This window comes from Procambarus clarkii, chromosome 90, assembly GCF_040958095.1.
Source record: "Procambarus clarkii isolate CNS0578487 chromosome 90, FALCON_Pclarkii_2.0, whole genome shotgun sequence".
In the NCBI taxonomy this organism is placed as follows: domain Eukaryota; kingdom Metazoa; phylum Arthropoda; class Malacostraca; order Decapoda; family Cambaridae; genus Procambarus; species Procambarus clarkii.
Window position 1 is genome coordinate 15755609 of NC_091239.1, and position 27517 is coordinate 15783125.

Below are 27517 nucleotides of genomic sequence, written 5' to 3' on the forward strand. Positions count from 1 at the left end.
GACAGGGAAAGCACATTGGGTTGATCTGGTTTCCTTTCTTCCCTGTTCTAGGGTTCGGGTCTCTCAGGTCGTCCGCAGGGTTATTTGGTCTAGCCAGCGTGCGGTCTATCCCCGTGCCCATGACATTCATAAGTTTTCTGCATTGGCTGCTGTCTTCAGTAACATGTCCTGGGCTGACATTCGGGCACAGGGTTTTTGGCAGTCGAATAGGGTCCTGGCTGCACGCTACCTCGTAAAGGTTTCTGGGCCTAGTCGGGCCTGTGTCGCTTTGGATCGGTTGATGTAGCTCCGGAGAGCCGAATAAGCTTCCCCCAGAAAACCAGCATTGAATGTAATGAAACGCCATTTTCTTGGTGAGACCTGGAGGCTGCTCCGGTCACCTTCACCCCGCCCCCCGGTTGGCAGTTTTTCGCGTGTTTTGACATCCAGCCTCGAGCTGGAGGGTGGATCGCTGGCGCAGTGGGTCTGGGGCTCCCTCCTTCCCCCTCCCAGATAGGGAGGAGCTGCCCAGACATGCAGCGCGGCTTGTCTGACATCATACTCGTTTGCTCGTTTTCATTTGGGAGTTCTGTCCACTCGTTTGTCTATTTTCGTCGTTTTAATTAGAATTGGGGTTTGTTTTGAGGTGCTTACCTATCTGGGCGCCTGGCCTGGTCGATGGTAGACATAAAATGCTCCAAATCCCATGTGCATTTCTATAAGCCATTGCTCCTCGTGCCTCTCTGAGGGTTCCAAGTTCTGGTTCGTCGTTCCCGGTAGGCCTAGAACTCCATTCACACTGACTGATGCCAAAATATAATGACATACATATCAGCCTGGATAGCTCCGGGGAGCCTCCGGGTCTTACCCAGAAAATGCCGTTTCATTACATTCAATGCTGGTTTTTTAATCAAAACCTTGTCTTTATTCACATAGTGTATTCCTTACAACTCCTTTTTCTTTTTTGATCACATAGTTCATATCCTTTGATACTCGTCTTAGAATTGGGCATCCCTCATTGAACATACACATTACTGCATATATTAAAATGTGTGGATTGGTTATGGCATATGCATAGATGATTAAATGCAGTAGAGAGAAAAGACTCAGGTTAATGTGATCTATTTCTAACAAGAACATGAAGTACAGACAACAGTACAAAGTATAAGAAAAATATGGTCTATAAATTTTTGTACTCCTTAGTGTCTTATTATTATACTGTACAAATTTTGTTCGGTCAGAGAGGCAATTTTGATGATGGGTGCAGTTTGGGGCGGTTAAAGATCATTTCATTAAAGTATACAAGAAAAGCACTGTATGGAGATGTAAACACTTCCCTCAATCACCTGTCAGTGATCAGTTCACGTTGTAGCTTTGGTTACTTGTGGCTTTCATTTAGTAATAGTATCTTCAATATGTGATTTTCCTAAAGAATAAGTACAGTACAGTCAGTGTAAATTCAACCTTTGTCTGTAACTATTGTTCTGACATTATTAATATGAACTTTGTGCATGATTATTGACAAGAGGGAAAAGCTTAAGCTTTTAATTAAAGTACAGTAGTTTATAAAAAGTTCAAATTTGTGAATAAAATAATGCAATACTTTGACTACAATTTTCTATACAATTTCAGCAAGCACAACATGCAGCAGCACTTCAAGGTGACGAATGTGAAAATCAGGTCATAAAGCAAGAGAGAGAGGATTATCCACTGCAAAATAGAATAACAAACGAACATGACCCAAATGTTTACATGGCAGGTCAGCCACATGATGGGATGACAGACTATTAAAACTAGAATATAATTTTCTCAGGCGTGATAGCCTCTTGGCCTAATGTGAATCGTGCGAGGATGTGGTAGAACAAGTGATTCTGGCAAGTGTTGGATACTTAACCTTCTGTGAATGGTTAGTCACATGTATATATGAAAGAATGAGAACAAATTTTTAGATAAATTAATAAATTATGGTAATATTTTGGCTCAAGGCCAGGTATGGGAACCTAATGATTACTGATTTATGTTGCTCCAACTGTGAAACAGTTGGAGCAACATGGAGAGATAGGCAAGGACTAACAGGGTTAGTTATACAGTAAATCCATTATGGTTAACGTTAGAATGTTTAGTCCTAATAACAATTTACTTAGTTAAGACTTCCTGTGAAATGTTCAAAGTGATAATACACACACAGTATATGTAGTTATTTGTCAAAATTATTTCCAATATCAAGTAGTTTCACTGTCCAAGATAACTGGATTAGTGTGCTGTGAGACCTTCATTATATACCATAGATCTATATTGTCATTAATTTTGCATTGCCAAATAATTATTTACTCGTCAAAATGACGACGTTTCAATCCATCCTGGACCATTATCAAGTCGTGTGTTATTATCACATGACTTGATAATGGTCCAGGACGGACCGAAACGTCGTGGTTTTTTCATCTTCTGATGCATGGTTTGGTCATCATATCTTCAGCCACGTTATTGTCACTCATCGTCTGCAAGTAATGGGGCATAAGCTTGTCACAAACCCTTGCTATCATATTCAGTTGCTACTTAATGCACAATCCAACTAAGTCCATAATACTGGATATTAACAGTGAGGACTGGTCAGTATTTTGGACTGGCACAGCAGGATTCTTTCAACTGCTCCTACCAGATCATATCAGTACCAGGGAGGTACTAGAGATAATTTATTGCAACTTGGAATAGCCGAGAAAGCTACTTGAAAAATTCAAGGCTCCACTTAGCATCACAAGAATCACTAAGAGGCACAATTATTAAAAGGCAGTTTGCCTGTATGTCTGCTGCACTCAGTCACCACCAGATAGCAGCACCAAAACCATAATAGGGTTTTCTTCACCTCACATACTCCCTGACATTCCAGTGGTATTTAGGCAGGTAGTATCTGACATTCAACTAAGGGACTTCTTTATTTGAAAGTGCTTCTCTGTGTATTAGGAACATTGTTAGTATACAGTGGCACCTTCGTTTATGATCCTAATCCATACCCAGAGATGTGTTGTACGCCAAAAATTCATAAACCAAAACAAATTTTTCCATGCGAAATAATGTAAATTGAATTAATCCGTTCCATACCCCCCAAAATATTAACTTAAAAATACATTTTATACCGAATACCACTCATTTTGTACTACAGTACAGTATTATATCTTACCTTTATTGAGGACTCTTGTTAGCGTATGGAAGATGGTGAGGAAAGGGGGCGGAGGAGAGGTGTTAGTGTTTGCAAGGGGAGTCCCCTTCCAGTATAACATCAGACAGTGATGACTTTTCTGAGGTACTCTCTTTACTACGTTTTGCAGGCATACCACTAGGACCTGGTTGTAGCTCACTGCTTGTTTGTCTTGCTAAAAACCTGTCTATTGACACTTGTTTTTCCCTACGTTTTAAGACTTGTCTGTAGTGAGGCATTGTCATTAAAAAGGTTAAAGCAACGGCCTGTTACAGCTTTATCTGGGTGACACTTTTCAGCAAAACTTTGCAGTTCTTCCCATACTGCACACATTTTCTTAATAAGGAAGGGACATCAACAACCCGCATACCATTTTCATGTTTACGAATGATCTCTTGTTTTCCTCTATCATCCTCACAACTATTTTCTTAGGTTGAACTTTACCACTAACATTCTTAGAACCCATTGTGTAATATACAGTATAATAAAAACTTTTATGTTCAGGAACTAAGAAAAGCGAAAAAACAATGAAACTCTTTACAAAAAATTCAAGCGCAGTCGTCCCTTGGCGGGTAGGCGGGATGCACTGGTAAACAATCGCCCCAGCACCACGTGCTTGTTCGACCCAAACATGTATCAACAGATGCTCTATTCCAAAGAAAACGTCATACACCAATTAAAATTTTACAATTAATTTGACATATACCAAAAAATCGTATTCTAGGGATGTTGTACACCAAAGTACCACTGTATAATACTTTATACAGGCATTTGTGGGTGCACAAGTGGTATGCTTTGATGGTACAGTATCAGGGGCCCCCCCTAATAATTCAGGTGTCATTGAATTTTCATGAGCTTTCACCGCATCAGGGAGCTGCTGATAAAATTATAAAAAACTTAACTACTGTACTCTTCACTGCTACTAACACCAGAGCACCTTCCCCTTTCTTTTCTTTATTCTGTCATCCAGTCTGCAATTATTTCTCTCTCTTGAAAACCCTCACAAGGACAAGGGCAATCACAGTTGTCTAATAAACAAACATTTATTACAAACAATAAGAGAATAAAAATAATAATATATTACCACATAAGGGTTCTACAAAATAGCATCACACTTCCATAAGATGTGTACTTAATTGAATTGTTTCTGCTAGGCTGCTGCTTGCTCCTCTTCAGCAACACACACTGTGTCAATAGCCTTGCCGTCTAGGTTAGGCTTTTTACGTGTGAATTAATACACCCAAAATATATCAATGCTTTCACCTTTCATTGCTTCAGGCATACTGCAAGAATTGATCCATCTCAAACATACATCGGTGACCACTCAATCCATTGTCTTGTTTGGAGAATCAGCTTCTCTGTTAAGCAACAGGTCTCCACTATGGTGACTAATCTTCCTGTGAATCAATACTGGGACCATCCATCAGTGGGACCTACATCATAAGGCTACATGGTGGTTCATAACAACAGTCACCTTTGTTTGTGGTCATGCTCTCCTAGAAGGGCTTTGCTTGGGCTGCAGCCTTGGTTGCTAAGTACCCAGCTTTCTCTTGTGCAGGCATTTGCTGTTCCTGTTGCAAGCATCACTTGTTCTCAGTTCTACATTGTGGCTTGTTGAGCTTGAAACCACTGCTCCTTGTTTGTGTTACATCTGACCTTTTGAAGAAATTGTCCGGATCAACATACTCTAACTTGCTCAGTATTTTAAAAGTTTTAATGAGATGTGCCCTGTCATGCCTGGGTTGCAGTGTTGTTAGTCTTGTGGCCCTCAACCATTCCTGATACAAGAGATAACTTAGCTCTGGAATGACTTGTTGCCCGGTGTTGCTCTTTCTCCAGAACAGCTATATCATTCTGAAAATGAGGTCTCCATGCATGGATACAGTAATCTAAATGTACCAGAGATTTATACAGTTAAATCATTACCTTCTTAAGTACGCTTACTTATTCCAAGGGTTTGGTTAGCTTTTCTGACCGCTGCTCCCACCTATTGTGCAATCTTTAGCGAGTGGTGGATTTTGACTCCCAGGTCTTTTTCTTTGTCAATTTGCTGTAATGTTTACAGCAAAATTAATTTGGCAGTTGTGGCATGGGTTGTTATGCCCCACATGCAGGGTCTTGCATTTGTCGATATTAAAAAACATTTGCCAGTCTTCGGACCATTTGTGGAGTTCATGCAGATCTCGTTATAAGGCTTGAATATTGTCATCATTTCCCCAACTTACCATAAATCTTTGTACACAGAGAATAATCACACTAATGTGACTGTATCAATGAGTCACAATCCCCCCTATGCACTGGGGGAAATTATGTGAAAATCCTGTTCTGGCTTCAGTAGAAGCCTCAGGATATCCTTGTGGGTTCTGTAGAACTCCAGGTTGCAATATTTTTACCTTGTTGTGTTCTAGTCGCTAGAAGTGTGTGTGTGTGGGAACACCCGCCGGATAGGTTCGAACCCTCAACACTGCTCCTGTGGATTTTCTCATAAATCTTTGTGTCATCTGCAAATTTGTTGATGTGGTTCATAATATTCTCATCTATATCATTGATGCATATGACAAAAAGGGTAGGCCCCAAAATGAACCCTTGTGGCACCCCCATTTTTCACATTTCTCCATTCAGATTCCATTTAGCACGACCCTTTGTTTTCTTACAGATGGCCATTGTTTTGACAGATGGCCTTTCTCAGTTTTATCTAATATGAACAAAATGAAATTTGGGCAAGTCCTCCTTGCAGTGGGTATGAAACACATTTGGTATTCAAAAAGTGGATCTCTGCATTTGTGTGAACCACAAGCTTTTGGAATATGTGGCTTTGTGCTTTGTTACTCAATTACATTGCAGTTAACATTTGCTAATGACTCGATTGGAATCGGCGGGAACTGACTTAAGTTTCATCTGGTTCACATACCTTTACCAGTCTTCTGGAAGGAGAGCTCTGCAGGTTGTTGGATCTTGCTCACTTACCTGTGGGCAGTTGAGCCTTGATTCTCACCTTTGCTCTCTAGCCTCCTTGAAGTGACCCCGTTCTCTACCCTCATGTTGTAGACAACATTAGACCTCGTTGCTGCACGAGAATTTCAATTTTTTTTTTTTGTTCATCTTTTTCTGCCAAGTTCCTCATGCATCATCTACGGGACTTTTCATCTGTGATATAATGTGGTCTGGTTAGCTCCTCAATGGTTACTTGCTTGCATTGTAAAGTGTCAACCAGCCCTGACTATTTATAAACTTGCCCAATGGACCCAGTTGGATTGTGCCTTATGAAGCAACAGATTGATCTACTCACAAACAAGCTGTTCATATCAACTCATCTTTTTTTTTTTTGACACATAAACTTCCAGTTTAAATCTAATTTATGTTTGTGACCCTTTGTCACAAAGTACATAGTACCAAAAATGGGCAAAACAGAGTTCCAAAAGGACCGAATTCCAAGAACTGGATTCGTTGTGAGGACTGTGACTGGGAAAGTCGATCCTTTTTCCAGACAAGACCGAAGTGGGCACCGATGGTTCATTTAAAAGCAGTTTGGAACGGTCCTTAGTCATTTGTATTTTAATTTGGAAAACTAGAAGAGGACTGCATGTTAAGGTGTGTTATTTACAAATACAAAATGCCTGTATTTCCAGTTTGATAAAAGATTAAATTAAGCACCAAATAGGTATTATAAATCAGTATTAATTGTGTACAACTTCTGCAGAGAAAAGTCATCACATAAGGGTCTATGCTCTATAATTTGGGTTGTCATCAACAAGGGTCTGTTTCCCCATTCATAAGAGTTCATCAAGCTCAATATGCCTGTCCCCTCCTCAGGCCGAAGAGATCGGGGCTCGGTGACAGCCATTTTGCAATCCCAGCCTTTTTGAAGGGAAACTGAAGCATTCACCCTATTAGATTTTGTCCTAGTTTCATTATATTAATTTTGTTAATTGTATTATTTGGAATTCAACTTTAATTTGCTAAAATTAAATACTGTATTAATTATTTCTAGTTTCTTCAATTGCTTATATCATTTCAATTATAACATTTCACTTATATTTAATGCAAGGGGTAAGGACCAAGTAAGTCATACAGTGGTACTTCAGCTTACGAATTTAATCTGTTCCCAGAGATAGTTCGTAAGCCGAAAATTCGTAAACTGAAGCAAATTTTCCCATAAGAAATAATGTAAATTGAATTAATCCGTTCCACACTCCCCAAAAAATTAACTTCAAAATAAATTTTATACATAACTCACCAAATCTTTAGTACTAAAGTATGTACAAGTTATTGCCTACCTTTATTGATGACTCTTGTTGGCGTATGGAAGACGGTAAGGAGGGGAGGGGGAGGACGAGAGGTGTTAGTGTTTGGAAGGGGAGTCGCCTTCCATTATAACATCAGGCAGTGATGACTTCTCTGGGGTACACACTCTGGCACATTTTGCAGGCACACCACTAAGACCTGCTTGTGGCTCACTCCTTGTTTTTCTCACTAAAAACCTGTCTAGTAACACTTATTTTTCCCTACGGTGTAACACTTGTCTGAAGTGAGACATCACATTGTCATTAAAAAGGTTAACACAATGGCCCACTACAGCTTGCTTTTGGTGAATTAATAACAACTTTTCAACATCCTCAAGTGTTTGTGTTCTTTGTTTTGTGATTGTTGATATGCTTTTTGCCACTTTAGCACTCATAATGTCCTTTTTCTTAGCAATTACAGTGCATATCATTGACATAGATTTGAGGTACTTTGTTGTACCTCATTCGTAAGCTGAGGTGTCACTGTAGTTTGTTTCTTCCATGAGGACTGTGATCGGGATCGTCGGTCCATTTTGATGAATGGGTGCCCACCTTTGCATAGTACTGTTACATAATATGCAAAATATACATAGTACTATTACATAATATACAAAATTCTGTAGAAGCCATGATGAGGATTTGAACCTGCACACTGGGTATTCCCGAGGATACTCTCTAAACAACTCGGCCATGACATGCCAAGAGCAATGCAACCTGTGATTCAACTGAATCCTGTATGGGTCCTAAGGCTTCCACTGAAGCCCAATCAGAGTGCATGTGTAAAATGTGTGAAGCCCTTGACTGAAGCTTCAGTGGAAGTCGAGGCCTCAGGACCCCTAGAAAATTCAGTTGAATCCCAGGTTGCATTGCTTTTGGCATGTCATGGCCGAGTTGTATAGGGTGTATGCTTGGGCGTACCCAGTGTTGAGGTTCGAATCCTCATCATGGCTTTCACAGATTTTCTAATTGATACCTCTTACTAAAGTGATTTCTTTGTGCAGTATATTGTTTCCACCTTATTTGTTATTCTTGTTTTGTATTCTCATTATTTCCCTTAGTTCTTATTACACATTCTGAGCTGGCCACTTGATTGTTTCTGGAGCCAGTATCCTTCTCCCTCAAGAATGTTGTGACCTTCACCCAGGGGTCAGTGGGGGGACCTTGTCTCCAATGCTTCTGCTTGTCCTTACATGGAGGAAGGGAAATACTGGAGACTTCTCATTCCAGTCTGGAATGATTACCAGAAGGTACATTCCTCTACATTCAACAGACTTCTCCATGCAAATCTTGAAAACAGACAAACTGCCAAAAATTGCTCTGTGATTTTCCTAATTTCCTACACTGTCGGTTGTGTATTCCATCTACTATTTGACTGCCTGGTCACCAGATGGCAGCTCTGGTTGTGAACCTAGGCAGTTGATCATATCTCATTTTCTTCACAGGATTCCTTGGGGAAATTTTTTTCTGGTAAGTGAAAGACTTCTTTTCAAGAGACCCTTGATTCATCCGGAGACAATTTTCCTCATGCTGTATACCTATACTGTAGTCAACACTTCACACGTATGTGTTTTCTGTATGTATGTGTGTGTGTGTGTGTGTCACTTGAGCTTTTATGGAAGCAGCATGGACAGTTTTCTTCATTCACTTTAAATTCAAGTTCCTTGGGATCTGGTCTTTGGTCTAGGCATTTGGACTGCACTTAAACTCTCCAGTTTTGGTTGCAGTATCACCTGGTGTGTTTTCATGGGTCAATCTCTAAGGTTTCATCTGTTCATGCTGTGTGATTTGTTTTTCTTTACTATAACAGGGCTAGGTTAGGGCATGCTTGAAAGCACAAATCTTGTGATTGACTGCCTTCTTCAAACTTGGGGTAGTTTTTCATAGTTCCCTTCATAGTTGGCTCTCAAAAATGTTGTAGGCATTTAACCTCTGCTCAGGATGGAAACAGATTCTTTGTGTAGTTGAGTGTCGTAATGTATGTTTTATGCTGATGTCTGTCCCTACTGCTTTTAATAATTATATTGGGTGCATGAAGGTTTTCACCCTCAGGTGTGTTGTGTGTGTCAGGCTTGGACAGAAGGCCTACTCTGGTCACCATACTGCTAAGTGGCTCATAATGCCACCTCTACTATGGACTTGCACTCTGAAATATCAATACTATCAGTTTGTCTTCAGCTGGTGTTAGGTATTTGAGCTTTCCCCCTCTCCTCTTTGATGCAGCTTTAGGGTTTCTCATCTGGTCAGCTATGAGTCTTAACACTTAGGACAGGAAAGAACCCAGTCATTTCCCTCCACATCCTTGACTCTGGCACTAAACTGGTTTTATCAGTTTGTCCTGCATGTAACTTTTCTGGTGCATTGAAGGCCAGATTTTTTTATTTTTTGGCCTCCCAGAAAGCTGTTAGATAGGCAGAACCTCTGGTTAAAGCCACCGACTTCCCTTCCTTCTGTGTGGTGTAGTCTTCTTCCATCATCAAAGTTACAGGCTTATTTTAAGGCGCACCCAACTTCTGCTACTGGCCTGGATTTGATTGCTGTTTCTTGGCCAGGCTCCTTGGCCCTGATCTCTGTGGACCTTCAAACCTGGGGATTTTGGAGGATGAACCACACTTTATCCTGCCATTATCTATTTATCCTTCCCCTCCTTCATTACCAGTGTGTACATTTGGCATCGTATGGATCCTCCTGTGGCTTAGGTTCAGAAATAAAGTGTTGCAGGTAAATAACTTCATTCTGAGCTGGTGATTTGACCACTCGTGCTCTCCCTTTGTTCTAGCTTATTCAGTCCTCTTTCTTGTGCTGACATTTTTCATGGCTGGATTGAGAATTCACTAGTCTCCCACTTCCTCCAGATATAGTGTGGCATTTTGTGGCATTTTGAAAAAAAAAGACTTATTTTGTTGGGTTGAAGATGAGAACTTTAAGTTAGGAGTTTGAAATATTCCTGAGGGAGATGAATAATGACTTAAGAGAGCAAATGAGTGACCAGCTCAGAAAGGAACTTTTAATCTATGCTCAACTCTATATTTATTACTTTGGTTAATGTTTAACCCCTGCACTGCACACCTGTTTTTGGCAAAAACTTCATAGTGCAATTGTTAAGGACATATTTTTGTTGTTTTTATAAATGTTCAAGTAAAGTTAATGTCAAAATGTTTCCAAACTCAGCCATTTTCCTTTCAAAACACAGAGTGATGAAAACATTAAAAAACATTAAAATATAGCCTAATTAAAAAAAATAGCACAATTCTCAGAGCGCCTTAAGGTGCTTTGTGCAGTACAGTGGTTAAAGGACTGTTTGGAATTGGTTAAAATTACAGCAATATCTATTGAGTAAATGAATATCCTATTTAAGAGAGTGACTTGGATCCTTATGAGTGTTTTCTAGCTGGAGAAATTTAGAATGTTGTCATTTTTCTCAAGTACTGTACATCATTTGAAATAAGACAATAATATTATGCTTAATGATTCATGTCTTTATTTGCTTGTGAGTTTAGTTTTCTTGATCTCTAGAATGATACACTTTTTCCTGTTACTTGGACCAGGTGACCTGCATGTAGGTGTCGAAGGCAGTATATCTTCAGTGTGTGCGGTACATTAGCTGATAAGTATTTGTACACAAAAACCCACATCTCATCTTACAAGTTTTGTTTGTTTTGTCATTAGGAAGAAATGGTTAATGTATCACTGAAACTATATTTTTTGTGTGTATCAATATTTGTATACTGATAATGTGCCAACATGTATGCCATTTGGAGATAATGCAGTGTTTGAAGAGTGTCTGATTTCTGTTTATACATTTGTTTCATATATTCAAAATATGATGAAATTTGGTACTTTGAATACTTTTCTATGTACAGTTGTCTTCTTATTTCTTATCTTTGAAAGTTTACTGCCCAGCAGAATAGCTAAATTTTAAGTTATGTATGGTGATTTGACTCTTGGATAGACAGATTTGCCAAGTATTTGCGTCAGAATAAATGAAAATGTGTGAAATAATTTTCTTGGAATTTTTTTTTACTTGTATGGACAGTTTCAAGCATCGGCTTTGTGTAGATAAGATGTTGTAAGTTAATTTTACACTAATGTTGTATGTAGCTTCTAATGCCAAACCTTAAATGTGTAATATTTTTGTAACCATGTCCATTAGCCACGGTCTACATGGATAATTTTCTGGAGGATCCTTCAGTGACTTCCCAAGCTAAGCTCTGGTCCAACTCTGGTGCAACTCCTTAGGGAGATGCACTAGGCCTCTTGAGACTCGCCCTTTGCCTGCTGGGAACCAGGACAAGACTGTGGCTCTTTGAGGCAAAGAGAACTCGCAGATCAGAGATCAACACAAGACTGAAAAAATCTCCACCAGAAAGCATAAGCACAGCTTGAAGAAAATTAGGTACCTGAAGTTAACAAAGCAAACGATCATTAGCTCTGTGTAAACACCTTAACTGTGATGTTCCTGACCACCACCAGATGGTAGTCCAAGTGACCTGGGGTCTAGGCTAGCCTGCCCCACCACTCGCTGACTTGGTCGCAGTTGGGAGCATGGATCCTCTGATAAGGCTCATTCTCTGCTTCACACAAGCAAAGTGGTGACTTGGCTTAAGTCCTTAGAACATTAGTTCTTCCTGGGGCCATTGCTGTGTTATTATTTTGTTTCTCCTTCTGTGTTTTTGTCATCACACTATTTGTGGCCAAGCTCTTTTTTTCACTTGGACTGTGAGCCAGGGTTCCCTTTAATATCCGGCTTGCGTTTTCCATGATCCTCGAGAAATACCTGCTCTGAGGAGTTCGTGTTCTTCTTTGAACTAATCCCTCGTGTTATCCTGACCTCAAGGTAAAATACAGGACTACTTTTCCACTGTGAAGTCTGTAAATGAAGAGTGTAGTAGTTTCATGTGTGTTTTGTCTAACATAAGCTATTGCATTCACTTCTGGCATGCTGCTTGTGTGTAATTGCTAAAGTGTAGTTACAGGATGAAAGCTACGTTCGTGGTGTCCCGTCCTCCCAGTACTCTTTGTCGTATAACGCTTTGAAACTACTGATGGTTTTGGCCTCTGCCACCTTCTCATTTAGTTTGTTCCAACCTTCTATCTCTGTTTGCAAAAGAAAATTTTCATTTTTTTTTTTTTTTTTTTTGCCACCTCTGTTTTCTTAGCTTGAATCTGTGTCCTCTTGTTCATGAAGTTACTGGTTTCAGGAATTCCTCTTTGTCAATTTGGTCTATTCCTGTTAGTATTTTGTAAGGGTGATCATATCACCTCTCTTTCTTTTATCTTCTAGTTTCAGCATGTTTAACGCCTCTAGTATCTTCTCGTAACTCTTGTTTTTCAGTTCCGTAAGCCTCTTTGTAGCATGCCGCTGCACCTTTTCCAGTTTCTTTATGTGCTCCTTGAGATTTGGGTACCATACAACTGCTGCATATTCCAATTTTGGTCTCACAAAGGTCATGAACAGTTTCTTTAGTATTTCACTTTCCATATAATTACAAGCAAGTCTGAAGTTAGAAAGCCACGCATACGCTCCTCTCCCAGTGCTCTTTGTGTTCCTCTGGCGACAGCTTACTATCCTAAACCACCCCTTAGGTCTATAAAATAAAGCACTTATTTTATCTAGATCAATTTGAAGGGCATTACAATCAATCGTCTCTGTCTCCTATCTTCCCTAGTAATTTAGCATCATCCACAAACATGTTCATGTAATTCTGTATTCCTTCTGGTAGATCATTTATGTAGACAATGAACATTACCGATGCAAGAACTGAACCCTGTGGTACTCCGCTAGTAACACCCCCCTCCAATCAGATACATTGACTCTGATTACTGTCCTCATATATCTGTCAGTTAGAAAAATTTTCATCCATGTCAGTAATCTCCCTGTCACCTCTCCAGCATGTTCCAGTTCCAGAACAGCCTCTTGTGTGAGACTATCAAAAGCCTTTTTTAAGTCCAGATAGACACAGTCAACCCAACCATCTCTTTCCTGTAGTATGTCTGTGGCTCAATCATAAAAGCTAAGTAAATTTGTTACATAGGATTTTCCAGTTCGAAAATCATACTGTCTGTCCATTATTATGTCATTACTCTAGGTGTTCAACCCATTTGGCTTTAACAATTTTTTCTAGGGTTTTGACTACCACACTTGTTAATGGCATGGGTCTATAATTTAGAGGTTCCTCTCAACTACCATTTTTATAAATTGGTACCATGTTTGCTTTTTTTATATATTTGCTAAGATTCCTGTCCACGAGGATGTCTGGAATATTAATTGGAGTGGAATGCTCAGCTCAGTTGCACATTCTCACAGCACCCAAGGTGAAACTCCATCAGGTCCAACTACTTTATTTCTTCCTAGCCCCATTAGTAATTTTTCCACTTTGTCTTGAGATACCTCTATATATATTTTATGGCGTTCTGGAATTAGTATTTGGTCCAGCTCTCTAAAATCCTCATTTTGTACAAACACACTTTGGAACTGTTCATTTAGCAATTTCACACATTTCTTTTTCAGTCTCAGTAGTTCTGTTCCCCTTTCCCAATCTCTGGGTTTTATTTTTTACATGCAGCTTGCTTTTAATGAATTTATAGAAAAGGCCTGGATCTGTTTTGCATTTGTCCGCTGTATTTTTCTCAAATTTCTTTCTGCCTCTCTTCTCATGGCTGTATAGTTGTTTCTTGTTTGTTTGTAATGCTAGCATGTTTGCAGGTTAGGCCTGTTCCAATATTGAACACATTTTCTTGTCTTTTCCTCTCTGGCCCTCTTACAATTTCTGTTGAACCAATCTTGTTTTCTGGTCCTGCATCTCATTTTTGGTATGAATGTTTGTGTGCCTTCATTGTATATTTTGCAAAATTTGGCATACATCTGATTTACTTCTTTGTGTTGGGGGTTTGTTTTTTGCTGAAGTTGTGTGTCTGAAATTGTTTGTCTGTGGCTGCCTATTTCTTTCTCTGCCAGGTGTTTATGGTCAAGGTTTAGGGTTTATTGAGCCAAGACATTTCTTTTGCACCTAAGATAAGCAGGGTGGCTGGTTCCCACCTCTCAGTGAGTTTTTATGGTTGTCATGGCTTCCTTGTCTGACTGTGTCTTGCACTACTGGACCTATATTTTGGCGGTATCAGGCTGCGGATATTTTGCATAACAAAGCTGTCTGTGGGGAGCCCTGGAGGCTCTCCAAAGCTTACCAAACTGTTATGTGCTATATTAGTTTGGGGTCATTAGTTACAGGAGTTCTTATGCCTACCACGAGCCAGAACCTGGTCCCCTCAGAGAGGCACAGGGAGCAATGGCCTATGAGTGCTTTACATTTAAAGTATGTCATAATTGCCATCAACCAGGAAGGACCCAGAAAGGTAGGCGAATCAAACCAGACCACTGTCTGGTTAACCTGTGCAATATACATTGAAAAAGATCAAAATAACTCACCCTGAAAGAAACCAAACAAGCAACCCTTCATTCAACTAGCACTCTCGCTCTTTAGCACTACCACTTCCCCTCTGGTAGGGGGGAGCTGTGTTTATTCCACCATCTCTGGCATACAATGCCTTGGTGATGGCATTCAGCATCTGCATGCTTAATCCTGAGATGACTTAGTATGTCATCTGGTGTCTTGGGGTTTTTGATGGGTCTAGTACTCATTTCCTCTGGTGTTAAAAGGATCAACTCAGCATCTATTCCTCTACTTCAGAAAGTTGTTTACAATTTGTTTGACAAGAATGTTCCACTTCTTTCCCATCCTCAAGCAGGAAACTGTGGAGCCTTGCTTCATTTTGTACGTGTCATTTCTCAATGGGTGCATTCCTTGTCCCACATACTGGATGACCAATGTGTCCCAGGTTCACCAAGAAATTTTGAGCATGTCTTGGTTCATTTCCTTAGATCTTAAAAATGCTTGTTGGCACATTTCCATCCATCCAGCATTCAGGGATTGGCTGGGGTTAAAAGTGGGCTTGACATTTCTTACCACTTTTGGCTCTGTTGTTTGATCAGAACTTGACTCAGACTCTTCACCAGACTGACTCATGTGGTTCCTTCATCATTATCTTCAGATAAGTGTACTGGCCTACCTTGATAGTTGGCTGGTGGGATTTGCCCATTGTTCAGCTTGTCTGTTGACCAGGAATCTGGTTCTTACCCAGTTGGCTCACTTCTGCTTTCTGGTCAGTTGGCACCATTTCAGGTTGTCTTTCTGGAGAGACTTAACCAGGGGTTAAGTAAAGTGTGGGATGCTTGTGCCTCTCAGGTGATTTCCAAGAGGCTTTCTTTGGTGTGGTCTTACTATGATGTTCCTCAGTGCTGGGCAGCCATCTGCTTCATTTCTCTGTGCCCACACTTGTAAATGTTAAACTGGTGTGCGATTGTCGAGATTACCTACGTGGAGCACTTCCTGCTTCTTCCCTATGGTGAAGAAATATTCCCCTAACTTTATATGATACCTAGCTTGAAGGTCAATGCTTTCACTCTGCATTTTTCAGTCTAGAAACTTACCGTGTCACCGTGTCTGTGGTTTGCCATGTGGTATTGGGCCATGCTTGGCTTATTCCTCCCCCCCCCCCCTGAGTCTCAAGGATGCTTATTTGGGCCATACTTGGCTTATTTCCCCCCCCCCCCAAGTCTCAAGGATGCTTATTAGTACATCCCCTGTCATTACACCTGCCTGTAATGTACTTATTCTAGCGTGTACTTTACACTCCCTGAATGTACTGTACAGTACACTGATGACCAAACCAGAACTCGGAAGAAGATGTAGAAGTGACAATGTTTCGGTCCATCCTGGACCATTATCAAGACTTAATAATGGTCTAGGACGAACCGAAACGTTGTCGTTTCTTTATCTTCTGAGTTGTGGTTTGGTCATCATTTCTTCAGCAACGTTATTGTGACCCATCATCTGCAATACAGTACCAGTACACACAGTTTACTACAGCATGCTGTACCAGTGCACACTGTTCACTACAGCATGCTGTACCAGTACACACTGTTGACTACAGCATGCTGTACCAGTGCGCACTGTTCACTACAGCATGCTGTACCAGTACACACTGTTGACTACAGCATGCTGTACCAGTACACACAGTTTACTACAGCATGCTGTACCAGTGCACACTGTTCACTACAGCATGCTGTACCAGTACACACTGTTGACTACAGCATGCTGTACCAGTACACACAGTTTACTACAGCATGCTGTACCAGTGCACACTGTTCACTACAGCATGCTGTACCAGTACACACTGTTCACTACAGCATGCTGTACCAGTACACACAGTTTACTACAGCATGCTGTACCAGTACACACTGTTGACTACAGCATGCTGTACCAGTACACACTGTTAACTACAGCATCCTGTACCAGTACACACAGTTTACTACAGCATGTTGTACCAGTACACACTGTTCACTACAGCATGCTGTACCAGTACACACTGTTTACTACAGCATGCTGTACCAGTGCACACTGTTTACTGCAACATCCTGTACCAGTGCACACTGTTTACTACAGCATGCTGTACCAGTACACACTGTTCACTACAGCATGCTGTACCAGTACACACAGTTTACTACAGCATGCTGTACCAGTACACACTGTTCACTACAGCATCCTGTACCAGTACACACAGTTTACTACAGCATGCTGTACCAGTGCACACTGTTTACTACAACATCCTGTACCAGTGCACACTGTTTACTACAGCATGCTGTACCAGTGCACACTGTTCACTACAGCATCCTGTACCAGTACACACTGTTTACTACAGCATGCTGTACCAGTACACACTGTTGACTACAGCATGCTGTACCAGTGCACACTGTTTACTACAGCATGCTGTACCAGTGCACACTGTTTACTACAACATCCTGTACCAGTGCACACTGTTTACTACAGCATGCTGTACCAGTGCACACTGTTCACTACAGCATCCTGTACCAGTGCACACTGTTCACTACAGCATGCTGTACCAGTGCACACTGTTCACTACAGCATCCTGTACCAGTGCACACTGTTTACTACAGCATGCTGTACCAGTGCACACTGTTCACTACAGCATGCTGTACCAGTGCACACTGTTCACTACAGCATGCTGTACCAGTGCACACTGTTCACTACAGCATCCTGTACCAGTGCACACTGTTCATTACACTACCCTGTTTTTATCTAGAGTTGCACTGCCATGGAGATATAGTAGTCTTCTCAATTGACCTTAAATCGGTGTGTATCTAGTTACATATTTTCTTTTTCCAGCGAATTTATTGAAAACAATGTTGACTACTCATGTTCATGTAAATCACTGCCTTAATGCATTGTTTGTCTGATAGTTTATATAATAAATAATTTATTGCTGATCTATATATTAATGTGCCTGGCTTTTTGCGATCGCCTAAAGCACCGATATATTAAATGAAAATTGCCACTCTTTCTACTATTTGTATGTGAAAAATGTTTTCTTTGCATACTGTTAGAGGTAATTCTCATTTTATGGTACTTATAATTGATTTGTATACTTAATTGCCAATCTAAATTGCAGAATTCTTTGGTCAGTGCTTTGAGCTATCCTGCTGGGCCATTAATGTGTGAATTTTTTCTTCAAAATTCCTTGTATTTGCAAATTGCTGGAGAATTTTATAAACTGAGATTTCATAACTTATATTTATCGATCTAAAACTTTCATGTTTGGGAAAAGTTCCACATATTATACCCTGCAATGGAGTAAAATATGTCTACTATATATAGATCTAAATAAATTAAATAACTCTAAACTTATACAGTACTTTTAAGTACATTAAATAGATTTGTAATTGTTTAGGAGTGATGCTGAGTGTGATTGTACAATGGTTTTTATGAAGCGCAGCTTGAAGGTATTTGATAGGCTATTTAAAACTACTTTGCAGTAGGTAGTTGTACAAAAATTATCCCAATATGGAGGAAGTGTTGTATAGTTTTATTATTTCTGTAATTGACTGGATATCTCCAATAAGATATTATATATTTATTTAAAATCGTGTGTTATGCAGTACTGTATTTGCACTGTAAATCAAACATTTTGATGACTTATATCTTATTGAATGGTTATAGATATTTCTGTCTATTCAGTAAAATGTGGCATTATATTTATTATTTAGTCTTACTGTTATATATTTTTATTTTCTATAGAATCTAAAACCCAAAGAAAGTTTATAAAATACATTGAAGTATTTGCATTTTAATTCCCTACCCGTTAGGAAGAGTCAGCAGTGTTTTATCATTTACTCGTGCTACATGGTCTCCCCAGCTTGGTGCCTTCTGTTGATAATGACGTATTGTTTACTCTCATAAATGTTGATGTTGCTAGTGACTATTGCCCCTCACTGCCTCCTCTACACCATTCCAACCACATACTATCTATGTGGTTGTATATTCCAACCACATGCATTCTATTGGTAAAGAAAACTTCTATCTTTCCTTTTTCACTTTTTCCATAGTTTGAAATTGTGATCAACTGTTCTACCCAATGTTAGCTTACAAAATCTTTAATATTTTATTGAATATTAAAAGGATATTGTCATGTCATTTTATTTATAGACACAGGGGTAATCTTTGCTTCTCTTTCTGGGGGGAGCCCCTGTGGCTCCCTGGAGCTATCCAGGCTGATATTGCTATACTAGACTTTGGCATCAGTCATGTGAAAGGAGTTCTTAGGCCTACTGGGGACCACAAGCCAGAACCTGGCCCCCCTCAGAGAGGCACAAGGAGCAATGGCCTATAGAAACTCCCATATGATTGGAAGCATTCTATGTCTGCCATTGACCGGGTCAGGCACTCAGAAAGGTAAGCGCCCCAAAACAAGCCCCTATTCTAGTTAAGAAATTGCTACTGAAAGCCGAACTAGTGGATAGAACTCGCCAAACAAAAACAAGCAAGCAAGTATGACGTCACCACATCGCCATGCTGCCATCTGCGCAGCTCCTCCCCTCCCCGGAAGGGGGAAGGGGAAGCCACAGACCCCTCGTGCCGGCTACCCAAAACCCCAGTTCCAAAGCTGATGTGCTAGGCTGAAGTCGTGTGCTCTGGCTCCTGATTTGTCTCCAGCTCAGTGCCTAATGGTGTGGGGGGCTGTTCCTTGGGGGGTGCGCGAGCCAGGAGTATTCTCTTTAGTACTCGGGCAGCATGCGCCTAAGGCTACCTTCCCTAGGTGCCCGGTAAGTACTGCCTTGGGGCTTGGGGCCACGTTCCACAAGTTCCTTGGGTTCTGCCTCTGCTTGGTCGTGTCCTGCTCGGCGTTCAGCCACCCTGTGTGTGTTGGGATGTTTCTTGCGCCCCTTGTTCGCCTTAGGGTAAGAGGTTATATGCACTGGTAGGGGCGTAGGGTACTGTGCAGCTAGATGTCACCTCTCATAGCGGCCAGCCCTGTTCCGCCTGGGTACGTTGTCCTCTTGCAGGGTTTTATGTTTTTGTTTTCTCTGCCTGTAGGGGGGAAGGTCTGCCTTTGCTTGGTTGCCCCCTGTTTATATATAGATTCTCTGATTCTGGTGGTATCCCCTGCTAGACCCCTGTGAGTGGACACAGGGGTCTAGCAGAGGGTTCGAGTCGCTCCCGGATCGACGATCAGGCTCCATTCGGACTGCTCCCCAGTGATTCATTGCCTGAACAGAGGGGGTTCGATGCGGTCCTTGGCTCTTTGGGGCTGGTCGCTTCTGGTGACTCGTCTGCTGAGTTGTCGTGGTTTGGCTCTCCTGGCTGTTCCTGTTCGAGGGGTGTCCAACGTTCTGGTGAACAGCCTGTCTCGATTCATTACCCTGTCCACGAAATGGACGGTCAACACTGACTCGTCCAGTTGGCTCTGCCGGACATACGGGCTCCCGGAGGAGGACCTCTTCGCATCGGCGTGGTCGAGGCATCTCCCGTTATACGTGGCGCCCTTCCCCGACTGACAGGCTGTCGGGGTCAAGATGGGGGTTCCTGTACTTCCTTCCCTTGGTTAAGCTGTTGCTCCAGGTCCTAGCTTGCTTGAAGACTTCCCAGGAGAGAGTAGTCCTCTTGGCTCCTTGATGGCCGGCCCAGCCTTGGTTTCAGGAGCTGCTTGCTCGGTGTTCGAACCCAGGGGTTTTCCCGCAGCTCTGCCTCTTTCAGCAGATCCGTTCGGTCTGGTTCGATCTTCTCCTCGAGTCTTCACGTTTGGTCTTTCTGACTCGAGTCTATCACCACTTGTATGGTGGGCAGGTAACTTTGTTGGTGTCCCACCTACGTGCTTCATCTGGGCGGCAGTATGAAGTTTCCTGGCGGTCCTTCCATTTCTTTTTGTCCCCTCGTAGGTGCACTTCGGTTTCTGATAGAGTTGTCTTGTCCTTTCTTTCGTGGGTGTTTCAGGACCGTCATGCTGAATGCTGTCACCTCATATCGTGCGTTGCTGGCAGAGCTGCTGCAGCTTGCTTTCAGTATTGATGCTACTTCTGCGCTGTTCCACAAGTTGTCTTGTGCGTTGTTTCACCTCCGGCCTGCTCATGTGTTGCTTGAGCCGTCCTGGTCATTGAATCGGGTGCTCTCTTATCTCTCCTCTCCTCGGTTTGTTGTGGCCCTTTCAGTTCAGGATTGTTTCTCCAAGGCTCTTTTCTTATTGGCATTGGCTTCTGGGGGTATGGTCGGGGAGCTTCATGCTCTCCTCCAGCGCAAGGGTTTCTGCTCTTTTTGGTCCTGGTGATAGGTTTGTTTGGTAGCAGCCGTCTCCTTCTTTTCTGGTGAAGAATGAGATGGCTGCTTTCTGGAGGGGTCCTTGGGTTGTTGATGCTTGGTTAGTTAGGCCGGGCGTGCATCATGTCTTGTGTCTGGTTGCGGCTCTCCGCCGTTATTTGCATGCCACGGCCTCCATGACCGGGGATGCACTTTGGGTTAATCCAGTTTCCCTTCTTCCCTGTTCCAGGTTTCGGGTCTCCCAGGTTGTGCGCAAAGTTATTCAGGCTAGCCAGCCTGCAGTCTATCCCTGTTCCCATGTTGTACGTAAGTTTGCTGTGCTTGCTGCCGTTTTGGGCTGACATTCGAGCGTTGGATTTTTGGCGGTCGAACAGGGTCCTGGCTGTGCATTACCTGTTTTAAGTGTTCCTGGGCCTAGTCGGGCCTGTGTCACTTTGAGTCTGCGGTTGCAGCCAATTGTCTCGATTTCGCGCTGAGGAGCGAGTAACAACCGCCTTCCTTGTAAGTCCATCTTGTTTTCATCTTTTGGTAAGTAGTTCCGGAGAGCCGTAGGGGCTCCCCCAAAAAAACCAGCATTGAATGTAATGAAACACCATTTTTTGGGCGAGACCCGGAGGCTCCACGGCAACCCCCTCTCCCTTCCTCCGGTCTGCAGTTTTTCGCATGTTTTTATATCCAGCCTCAGAACTGGGGTTTTGGATAGCCGTCGCAAGGGGTCTGGGGCTTCTCCTTTTCCCTTCCGGGGAGGGTAGAGCTGCACAGATGGCAGCGCGGCAATGTGGTGACATCATGCTCGTTTTTGTTTGGGGAGTTCTGTCCACTAGTTTGGCTTTCAGTAGCAATTTCTTAACTAGAATAGGGGTTTACTTTTGAGGCGCTGGTCGATGGCTGACATAGAATGCTTCCAACCACATGGGGGGTTTCTATAGGCCATTACTCCTCGTGCCTCTCTGAGGGAGGCCAGGTTCTAGCTCATGGTCCCCCGGTAGGCGTAAGAACTCCATTCACATGACTGATGCCACAGTCTAATATAGCAATATCAGCATGTATAAGCTCTGGGGAGCCTCCGGGTCTCACCAAGAAAATGGCGTTACATTACATTCAACGCTGATTTTTTTTCTCTCATCTCTAAATATGAGCACTTCCAGTGTGTGGTTTTTTAATTCATCATTATGTTGTTTGAAGGCAATTGTGCCAGTTGTAGTAATGTGTGAGTGAATAGTGTTTATATAAATTATTTACTTTTGAAACTTTGCCAACATTGCAGAAGACACAGCGGCCTTACTGTGATTTATTAGTGAAAGTTAGCCATTTTAATTACTCTCGGATCTTTCCTTCATTTTATTTTCCTAAAATTGCACAACTGTCCATTTCACTTCCAACTATAGTACATGCTTTCAGGACACAGGTTTCATCTATTAACCACTTAATTGGTTATTGTCCAACTAAAGTTGGTAAAGTTGTTGGAGTAAAACTCGAGGCATGAGAGACCAAGTTTGGTCACTGGCTGCCCCAGGTGCCACATTAGGAATATATGGTGTAATTACCTAAGTGTAGTTACAGGATGAGAGCTACGCTCGTGTGTCTCGTCGTGTGTATGTGGTGTGGTGCTCCAGCACTCCTGCTCCTTGCATCCCGGGATTTATCACAGAAAATTTGAAATCTTCACACATGTCAGCTCTGAATACAGGTTCTGTAATGTGCCACTAAAGGCTTCAATTAGCAGGTAACCCAAAAGGAAATGTTCTCTTAAGACAGTTAAGAAGTAGAACTCGTATAGAAGGCTATGAGAGGTATCCTTATGAGTACTGTATTGTGTTCATGCTACAGTATCTATAATCTTTGCTTATTTTTCTTCCAATGGAAGTAATAAACATGCAATAGGAAGGGAGTGAGTGAAGCTAAAGTGAAGTACTGTATTGATAATGCAGGGTAGGAATGGTTCAGGTAGATATAGGAAGAAACAAAAGAAGTCAATGGCAAGATGGCTGATAATGGGTCAGGAAGCATGTCTATGAATGCAACTCAGCAATGTTTGCATAATGATTGAATAAAGGGGCTTGCAATTTGAACATACTGTACTGCAATACAAAATTTGAGTTAGGGGAGTTTGCACTTTTATACCAAGTTTTGACAAGTTGTGCTGGTGAACAACTTAATAATATGGATAATTAGCACTAATCCTTATGCCTCTTGCATTCTCAGCAGTAAATTGAGTTCCAAATGACACTATGTTCTTTTGTTCCTTCAATTTGTTTGGCTTCTGAGTGTATTTGGCACATCCCAGGTATTCTGGACTGTATTATGTATCTAATTTGTTGTTGGAAAGTAGAGGAAAATTAAAAGGTAATAATTAAATGAGCATTTTCTGGATTGCATTTCGAGTGGTTCCCTTAAGCTTTGGTGCTGGCACTCAGTGTTTAATTCGACCCATCATGTGAGAGTCATGTCACATGATGGGTGACATGACCCATCATGTGACATGTGACAGCCTCGGCCCACCAGGACCGAAGACCAGAATCGTGCTCTCCTGTTAAAGGTGGTGGTGCATATGGAGCACGGACCACGTTCTTGCCCTTCTGTTAGTGGTGGTGGTGCATGTGGTGATCAGATAAACTCATTACTGAGGAAAACATCCCAATAGACAAAAGGAAATAACGAAAGCTCAAAACGCATTAGAGAAATATTTGGTAACGGCCAATTACCAAACAAAACTTAAAAAATCTGAAATTGACTTACCACCTCAGTGAGTTCTCTACTGCCACCATATAGGGGTGAATGCCAGTCTGGCAAGGTGAACCCCTGCTCTTTAGCCTGGCACTTCCCTGACCTGACCAGTGCTCTAGATATTAGTTTCTTTAATTTAGTGAATAGCAGTTTGGACTAAATAGGCCATGCAGAACCTTATGCAAGTTCATATGTTCTTCATCAGCTACTTTGTATCAATATTCCTTTATCATGTGGTTGACTTTTGCAGTGCTTACATGGCTCTGGAATCTTTTAACCCTCTGCATCCTGTAGCAGTCAAAATCATATATATGGCCATTTCTTATCTTTGGCAGATATAAAACAGTTGAATTCGGCTTTGTTCTCAACCATATTGGAGTTACCCCGAATGAACTTGTCATTACTGCCACCAAGGAGCCCATTTGTGCTTGCACCGTTTCCTGGAAAGGGAATTCTTTATTTGGATTTCTTCTTGGGTATTTATTGTGCAATCTGACACCTTTGCCAGGGTTGTTGGGCTGGCTTTACAGGTAATAAACTGCATCCTCTTAAAGTGACCTTAACCCTTGGCCTTTCTGGGCAAATGGCTTTAGCTAGGTTGCATACACTTAATTCATGGCTACTAAATGGAACATTGTCATGATCCTTTTTATTGAAATCACATGTCGCACTTACAGTAGTGAACCTTGTAGAATGTCCCAGTTTTCGAGATTACATGTTTTGCTTTCCTAATATCCCTAGGGATCATTTGTCCCTTGATGGAATCGTTAGTGAATCAGATACTTTGATATCACCTGCCTTGTGGCCTTTACTTGTATTGACATTATGATATTTAGCGCCTATTGAATATCCAGTGACACAGACAGTGCTACATAATCTTCCTGGCATGGTGCCTTCTTTAAGTAATTACAGTAGAGTACTTTATTATTTACTACTTGGACCAATGGGCATTCTTGCATTGAATGCCTTTTCCAGGTGTTTCTTTCACTGTCTTTCTCTGGCTGCTGTAATCTGCCTCTGCTTTCATTCAGGGCTCTCTTTCCTGAGGCCATTATAAAAGGATGTTAACCCCCAGAATTATTTTCTTTGATGTTTTCAAGTTCCTTCTGATTGGTGGACTTCTTTCAAGTCTTCCTGGTCCAGTCAGTGCTTCTGGGATTGGTTGACAAAACAATACTTGTTGAGGAGGGGGGGGATAGAAATAACCTAAGCTACTCTATCCCTTTGAGATGTATTTCTTTCTTGTCTCAATAAACATACTTGAACTTGTTGAGAAGAGTGATGTTGTTAGAGTAATTACTCTGTGTAATTATCTAAGTGTAGTTACAGGGTGAGAGCTATGTTTATGGTGTCCTGTCTTCCTAATACTGTCATATGATATAAATACTGTCATGTGATATAAATATCAATACTTTGAAAATACTGATGATTTTGATCTCCACTGCTGCCTCACTTAATTTGTTCCAAGCATCTACCACTCTGCAAAAGAATTTTTTAATCATTTTTTGGCACCTTTCTGTGTTGTTTGTGTAATTACCTAAGTGTAGTTACAGGATGAGAGCTACGCTCGTGGTGTCCCGTCTACCCAGCACTCTTTGTCATATAACACTTTGAAACTACTGATGTTTTTGGCCTCCACCACCTTCTCACCTAACTTGTTCCAACCGTCTACCACTCTGTGAAAATGAATTTTCTTATATTTCTTCGGCATCTTTGTTTAGTTAGTTTAAATCTATGACCTCTTGTTCGTGAAGTTCCAGGTCTCAGGAAATCTTCCCTATCGATTTTATCAATTCCTGTTACTATTTTGTACGTAGTGTTCTTATTACCTCTTTTTCTTCTGTCTTCTAGTTTTGGCATATTTAATGCCTCTAACCTCTCCTCGTAGCTCTTGCCCTTCAGTTCTGGAAGCCACTTTAGTAGCATGTCTTTGCATCTTTTCCAGATTGTTGATGTGCTTCTTAAGATATGGGCACCACACAACAGCTGCATATTCTAGCTTTGGCCTAACAAAAGTCGTCAACAATTTCTTTAGTATTTTGCCATCCATGTATTTAAAAGCAATTCTGAAGTTAGAAAGCGTCGCATAGGCTCCTCGCACAACGTTCTTTATGTGGTCCTCAGGAATAGTTTTCTAATCTAGAACCACCCCTAGATTTCTTTCTTTATCAGAATTCTTTAAAGATTTCTCACATAATATATAGGTTGTGTGGGGTCTATGTTCTCCTATTCCACATTCCATAACATGGCATTTATTCACATTAAATTCCATTTGCCAAGTGGTGCTCCATATACTTATTTTGTCCAGGTCTTGACAATCATCTAAGTTTCTTATTCTTCCTATTATCTTAGCATCATCAGCAAACATGTTCATATAATTCTGTATACAACTGGTAGATCATTTATGTAGACAATAAACATCACTGGTGCAAGAACTGAACCCCTGTGGTACTCCACTTGTGACATTTCTCCAGTCCGATACATTGCCTCTGATTACTGCCCTCATTTTTCTATCAGAAAATTTTTCATCCATGTTAGAAGCTTACCTGTCACCCCTCCAATATTTTCCAGTTTCCAGAACAACCTCTTATGTGGAACTCTGTCGAAAGCCTTTTTTAGGTCCAGATAGATGCAGTCAACCCAGCCATCTCTTTCCTGTAAAATCTCTGGCTTGATCATAGAAACTGAGTAAATTCGATACACAGGATCTTCCAGATCGAAAACCATACTGTCTATCTGATATTATATAATTTCTCTCCAGGTGTACTACCCATTTAGTTTTTATTATTTTTCCAATATTTAGAGTATTACACTTGTCAATGATACAGGTCTATAATTGAGGGGGTCTTCCCTGCTGCCACTTTTGTAGATTGGAACTATGTTAGCCTTTTTCTACACGTCTGCTACAACTCTTGTACACAGGGAGGCCTGAAAGATCAGGTGAAGTGGAATGCTGAACTCAGATGCATATTCTCTCAGAACCCATGGTGAAACTCCATCTGGGCCAACTGCTTTGTTCTTACTTAGCTCCTTTAGCATATTTTCCACTTCATCTCTAGACACCTCTATACGCTCTGTGTTGTTCTCTGGAATTCTTATTGTGATGGTTCTCTGAAGATTTCATTTTGCACAAACACACTGTTTAATGTTTTTGTACAAACACACTCTGTTTTCGTTTAATGTTTCACACATTTCCTTTTCATTTTCCGTGAATCTGTTTCCCATTTTCAACCTCTGGATATTTTCCTTTACCTGCAATTTGTTGTGTATGAATTTGTAGAATAGGCCCGGTTCTGTTTTACATTTATCCGCTATCCCTTTTTTTAAATTTCTTTATGCCTCTCTCCTTACTGCCGTATAGTTGTTTCTCGCATCTTTGTATTGCTGGTATGTTTGGGGGTTTGGCCTCTTCTTGTATTGATTCCATTTTTGTGACTTGGTCTCTGGCCCTCTCGCAATTTCTGTTAACCAATCCTGTTTTCTGGCCTTGCATCTCTGTTTTGGTATGAATGTTTGTGTGCCCTCATCGTATATTTTGCAAAATTTGACATAAATTTCATTTACTTCCCTGCCTAGCAACAAGGCTGTCTATTTACACTCATTAATTTTTTGTTTGAAGTTCCCCATAGTGAACACATTTTAAATTGAGTTTATCAACTGTTTCAATG

The 27517-nt window shown here is 41.2% G+C and overlaps 1 protein-coding gene across 1 annotated transcript in view; it reads left to right on the top strand.

Moving 5' to 3' along the window:
- Positions 1 to 18646, top strand: part of LOC123746499 (uncharacterized) — a 42627-nt gene extending 23981 nt beyond the window's left edge. Inside the window, exon 5 of the mRNA XM_045728026.2 lies at positions 1612 to 18646. Coding sequence (XP_045583982.2) covers positions 1612 to 1770 — 159 coding nt within the window. The 3' untranslated portion in view covers positions 1771 to 18646. The remainder of the gene's footprint in view (positions 1 to 1611) is intronic.
- Positions 18647 to 27517: the final 8871 nt, after the last annotated feature.